The 6,308-nt window shown below is 42.2% G+C and overlaps 1 protein-coding gene across 1 annotated transcript; it reads left to right on the top strand.

The window, feature by feature from the left end:
* On the top strand, positions 1–5,624 carry pithd1 (PITH (C-terminal proteasome-interacting domain of thioredoxin-like) domain containing 1). Its single transcript, XM_079258368.1, has 6 exons — positions 1–310; positions 1,846–1,889; positions 2,171–2,248; positions 3,445–3,549; positions 4,974–5,082; positions 5,238–5,624. Exons 1-6 carry the CDS (start codon positions 119–121, stop codon positions 5,337–5,339), a joined length of 630 nt encoding a protein of 209 aa, XP_079114494.1. The 5' UTR covers positions 1–118; the 3' UTR covers positions 5,340–5,624.
* Positions 5,625–6,308: the final 684 nt, after the last annotated feature.

The following is a 6,308-nucleotide window of genomic DNA, read 5'->3' on the forward strand; positions in this document are numbered from 1 at the left end:
GCCTTGACGCGAGGTTTGCTTCACGCCGCGAATGGAAAGTTGCTGATTGTCTTTCACTTTAAAAACCGTCTTGTTTGCTCAGAGAGCTGCATTAATTTCTCAGCTGTGCGAATCCACGATGTCCGGTCACGGTCATGGTCACGGACATGGCTGCGCGTGCGAGGGTGAGCACGAGCCTGCAGAGAGGGGCCTGGAGTACGGACTCTACCGGAAGATCGACCTGGAGAAGCTGCAGTGTCTGAACGAGAGCAAAGACGGAGACGGAAAGCTGGTGTTTAAACCGTGGGATCAGCGGAACGACAGAGAGAAGGTAACCGCAGGACAGCGCCTCTCCGCCGGGCGCTCATCCCGCTGGCAGCCCGCTGAACTGCCGCCCTAACTGGGGGGGTAACTGTTCCGAAGTCTGCATCTGTTCCAACCATAGACTGCAGATAAACCCTTCAGTTGTTGGAATACTTTAGAATTATTGATTTATTAGTGATTATTATTGATCCCTGGCCCGGAACAGCTGCCAGCAGGGCCGGATTAAAAGTGCAGAGGTCCCTGGGCCCAGAGTGTTCCAGGGGCCTCCTTCCCCACTCCAACATTGTGAACAATACATTGTGAAAGACATTTCTAACATCTCTCAGCCAGTGATACCAATAGCAGTACACGAGACACCGTGGTGTAACTGTTTGGCTTTTATGTACATTTTGTTTAATTTTCCAAACTGCTGGTGTTTGCCCTACGTAGGCCCCAAGTGAGCATGGACCCCTGGGCCTGTGCCCTTAATGCCCATTAGATAATTCGGCCATAGCTGCCAGTGAAGCATCAACCCAAATTGGGGAGGTTCCATCAACACCTGCTCTCCACACACACACACACACACACACACACACACACACACACACACACACACACACACACAAACAAACCCAAACAAAAGGCACAAAAACATCACACAAAGGGACAAAATACATGAAATTGAACACAAAGAGAACACAGCAAAGAGAACACATTAAGCCCAAGGGAAACATCAAATCACACGGACAATGACTACAAAATTAAATTCTCACTTTGACAGTGAGGCAAAATTAGACAAAAAAGCAAAACTATTGAAGATGATACAATATACAGCTACAAGGAGATGTAAAATACTGTGCACAAGACAAAACAACCACCCAAACAAGCAGACATAAAAACAACAGCAAAGGTCTGAGAAATAGATGTAGTGTGACTAAAGATGAACATATACGCTGATGGGAGCAGGATAAGATGGAAAAAGACACACAAGTTAAGACACAGCTGGTCTAAAGACTTAAATAGTCTGTAAAATACCTTGAAATGTGACAAGAAATCAGTGCAATTGCAAAGGAGATGGACTCAAAGAGCAACCAGGAGGAAACAAAACTGGACAGAAGATGGTCTCATGATTTGCAGCTGAAAGAAAACTAAACTAAAGATTCCAAACAAGGTGAAAGGACTGAAATGAGATGCAGAGTGATCCTAGAAAGATCCCCACAGATCAACTCAGAAAGATGAAACGGAAAAGCATAAACTTGACGTGCAGACATACAACTGTCCTCGTAGGGCCAAGATGAGATGAAAATTCACATGCAGACATGCTCATTGTACTAAAAAACAGCAGAAAAGTATCTTTTCCAGACTTTTCAATACATAAACTGATGATGGAAAGAATATTTAGATGTATTTTAATTGTAATCCTGCAGAGGATTAGCTCTGCTTTAATCCTTTCACACCTCGACGTCTGAAAATCATGAATTTAAATGTTAGAAAATACATTTTTCCAAACTTTATTTTTGTTTATGTAAAGTGAACAAAATGCTTGTTTTTTTTTCTTTGCAGTTTGTGGAGAGTGATGCAGATGAAGAGTTGCTTTTTAACATCCCGTAAGTCTTAAAGCCATCGTCATCATCATCACCTGCTGTGTGTTTTCAGTAATTCACACCCTCACTAAGCTGCTCTGCATCCTCGTTGTTTGATGAATGTTTAATGACATCTCAGTTTAACTCAAGCCGTACTGATGCGGAAATATGAGGTTCTACTTTCATTTGTTTTCACCACTCATCTCTGGTGGCGTCGCCCCCCCCCCCCCCCCCCCCCCCATCTCATCTGTCAGTCGCAGCGTCCTCTCTGTGAGGAACAAACTAACCCGACTCATCCCTTTCAGTTTTACCGGCAGCGTGAAACTGAAGGGCATCATCATCTCTGGGGAAGATGACGACTCCCATCCAGCTGAGATACGACTGTGAGTGATTCCCAACTGGGCGGATTGACCTGAATTGTTATGTTGATGTTTATGTTATGTTATGGTATGTTATGTTATGTTAGTTTATTTTGTTTTTTATCCGTCACAATCAGTTTGTCCATTTCAAAAAAACAATCAAGTAAACCCAAAACAAAATAGGCAGAAGCAAAGCTTGTATGCCTAATAATGTACACTTACAAGTAGAGTTACGTTAAATAATACAAATAACACAAGCAGGTGCATTACATAAACAATGTGTGACTTTTAAAAAGAAAAATAATTTATGTTATGTTATAGATATTTTTCTCTCTTCAGCTTTAAGAAAATCTATTTTTGGTCAACCTCTTCTTGACCAGTCCCCTCCCCGTACAGGAGGCAGCATCAGATACATGCAATACAGGAGATGTTTGCAGACAGCAGCAATGCTAACATGTAGCATAGCAGCATGACGGGGAGAAACTCAGCCAGAAGACTCTGCCGAGCATCAGCATCCATCCATCATAAGCAGGAAACATGAGAACATCAGTGTCCACTTGGAGCTTCTGATCATTTCTCCACATAAAATAAGGCATCATATGAAAACTGCTGGTTACAGAGACGTCTGTCTCGTCTTTGTGGGACAGAAACAAGACGTCTGTCTCATCACGCTGGGACAGTATGTGAATGTTGCTGCTATAACTCTGCCTTCAGTTGACACCAATCATGAAGGTCCTGCTGGTTTCCATGGTGATCAAAGAGTTGTTGTTTTTTTTAGTTTTTTTTTTTAGTGAAGTATTTACTCTTCTTACTATAAACCATCATATCCTCCCGACTGACCAGTGAGAGGTGTCCATCATCAGCATCAGCTGCTGGTTTCCTGATATATTTACCAGCGTTACTTATCCAGATGTTATTTTTAATTCTGCTACTTCCATTCATTTGCTTCTAGACAGGAAGTTTAAAGAGTTAACGTAAAACTCGTCATTCTTGGTCTAATCGAACATTAAACAAAGTTCTGCTGCAGCATTTAAGCAAATGTCTTCAGCTGATGAGAATTTCTTAACAGCAACATAAAGTTAGACTTCCTATGTCTGAGGGTCAGTGAACGCAGCATGAGAGGAAGGACATGCACATTATGTTGCATTTAAGTTATTTAGACGCAGTGATTTATGCTCTGACGCACAGAAAGTGGGATTTCTTATTTATTTTCTTTCCAGCTACAAAAACATCCCTCAGATGTCGTTTGACGACACCGGCAGAGAGCCAGAACAGGCGTTCAGACTCAACAGAGACCCTCTCGCTGCGCTGGAGTACCCGACGAAGTGAGAACACAAACAGCAACACAACGTAACTAACCTGAACTGCAGTTTTATGCACTTCCGCATAGGCTTCACTTTTAACTGCTGGAGGCTCTGTCCATCTTTCATAAACGGTCTATGGTCCGAACGTTTGGATTGGTCAGAGTTTTTACAGATTTACAGTAAACTTATGGGTCTAACTATATTTCTTATTGTCCATGATTACAGAATGTATAGACTATCAGGATGAGGACCCACTTCACCCAGAGGAACATGTCTCTGAGCAAAATTGCCAACCCCAGCATTAAACAGCCTCAGAATTACTTTGTCACACACTTTCTCTGTCTGGCTTGTTGTCGTTGTTGGTGGCATCTGTACCGCAGTTCTATAACAGGATGACATCTTAACATGCTCTACAGAGACGTTAAAACATCAGAAAACCAGAAGCAGCATTTAAAAAGAAAACAAAAGAGAACATGAGATAAAACGATGATCCAGTCCAGCCTGAAAGAAGATTTGCAGATTTGGACTGAAAATAACTTCAAATAAAAACTATTTCAGGAGTGTCTCTAACTGGATGTTCCAGCTGGCTTTCTGGGAGTTTCTTCCAGACATGTGGAGCATAGAAGCTAAATGCCAGGTCTGGGAACTGATAAAAAACCAGATCCAGATGACCTTAGGGATCTGGTGGGTTCATACTGGGTCAAAAAGTCTTGAAGTATTTTGGTCCTGAACCATTCAGAGCTTCATAGACCAGAAGCAGAACTTTAAAGTATGCCCTGTGATGGAGAGAGAGGCAGTGTAAAGCCCTTAGAACTGGACTGATGCAGTCAGATTTCTGGTCTACATGGTAGTTTTTAGGTCCCAGTCCATCACTTCCCCCATATTTCTGGTCTGGTTCGTGATTTTTTCTTTTTGGTCAGAGTCCATCACTACACCCAGAGATCTGGTCTGGTTGGTGGTTTTTAGGTCCAAGTTCCTCACTACACACATATTTCTGGTCTGGTTGGTGATTTTTTTTTAAATTTTATTTTATTTTTTTTTGTTTTTGGTTCAAGTGCATCACTACATCCAGAGTTCTGGTCTGGTTGGTGGTTTTTAGGTCCAAGTGCATCACAACACCCAGATTTCTGCTCTGGTTGGAGGTTTTTAGGGCATATGGAATGAAGATCTGCGGTGGCCTTTAAATTTTCTGCAGCATTTTTAATTCATGGAGATGACGGAGGAAGCCGTGCCTGATAGCGGATCACATGAGTGACTGTAAAGAAGGCGACGTTAGACAGAAGCCTGTGTAGATAGCAGCTGTGTCGCTTTTCACTTCACAGTATAATGAATCACAAAAATCAGATCACATTTTGTTCCTTGTGCTTCTAAAACTAAATGGTACATCTGTGTTCCCCGAAGCCTCAGTCTTTATCCAAAGATTCTCTCTTTTTGTCTTTGTGCAGGATCGCTCGTTTCTCCAGCGTTCATCACCTCTCCATCCACATTTCCAAGAACTTCGGAGCAGAGAGCACCCGGGTGTACTTCATCGGTCTTAGAGGAGAGTACTCAGAGGTCAGTCTGAACCACAACAAAGACTTTTCTCATAATTTTCTTTTACTGCTGCACAAGCGGACATGTTGGAGAGTTTTAAGGCTGGTGCTGGTGTGAAATCCTGCTTTTTTTAAACTAAACTCTGCTTTTAAGGCTTCATCTCGTCTTTTTTTAAGGCTCACAGACATGAAGTGACTATCTGTAACTACGAGGCTGCAGCAAATCCTGCAGATCACAAAGTGGAGAGCATCATCCCACAAACCAACTTCATTTCCTGAGAGCTTCAAGGAGCTGGGAAGAGGATGAAGAAGAAGAGGAGAGATTTTAGTGGCATCTGCTGACTGTCAGAAAGTCAAAGATGAGTTCGGTGCTGCGTGCAGGCGGCGACGTGGCGCTCGGCTGAAATCTGACGAGCCGAGGGCTTTAGGTTCGTCTCCAGGAGAAAAGCTCTCTCTGTTTCCATGGCAATAATGTGTGAAGGCTTAACGTGAGCAAAACGTTTGACAATAAATGCATGAAATGTTTGAAACTCAGATGAGGTCTGCTGTTGAATAAAACACTAAAGGCTGAAAAGATGTTTTTCATTCATTCGAGGCCTTGGTTACCATGTCAACGCTCCTCATGGATAATCACACACTAAAATGTGCAAGTGTAATATCATGATTTAATTTCATTTCATTGATTTGCTGGTCAAACACTTGGTGTGCAGATGAAAATCAGAAGTAGTTTTTAGTGTTTCAGTAAATAAAAATCCAGTCTAAGCAATTAGAGCTTCCTCTGCCTCTCAGTCCTCTGAATGCTGCCGGAGGTTTCTGCCGCCAAGCAGATTATTTCCTACTCGAAGTAGGTCATGTTTTTACCGGCGGTTTTTTGTTTGTGTTCAAGACAACTCAAAAGGTTATGGACGGGTTTTCATGAAAATTTCAGGAGTTGGAAATGTGAAAAGGAAGAACTGATTTAATTTTGGTGGTGATACAGATCACCATTTGGATCCAGGAGCTTTTGGATTATAACTGGGTTTTAAGTTTTAACGCAGGAAGCAGCTTTGTGTTGTCTCACTTATGCTATGAGGTCATTTCCGCCCAATGATTGTACAAAGTTGGAATCTGAAATGTGCTGCTAGTCTAGTTCAACAGCATCAACAAGGTGTTGGACACATTACTAAGATTTTCTTTATACTGACATGAAGCTTTAAACAATTGCTGCACATCACCATGAGAATCTCCCGTTCCACTTCATCATGATAA

Source organism: Telmatherina bonti (genome assembly GCF_933228915.1).
Source record: "Telmatherina bonti genome assembly, chromosome: 19".
NCBI classification, from domain to species: domain Eukaryota; kingdom Metazoa; phylum Chordata; class Actinopteri; order Atheriniformes; family Telmatherinidae; genus Telmatherina; species Telmatherina bonti.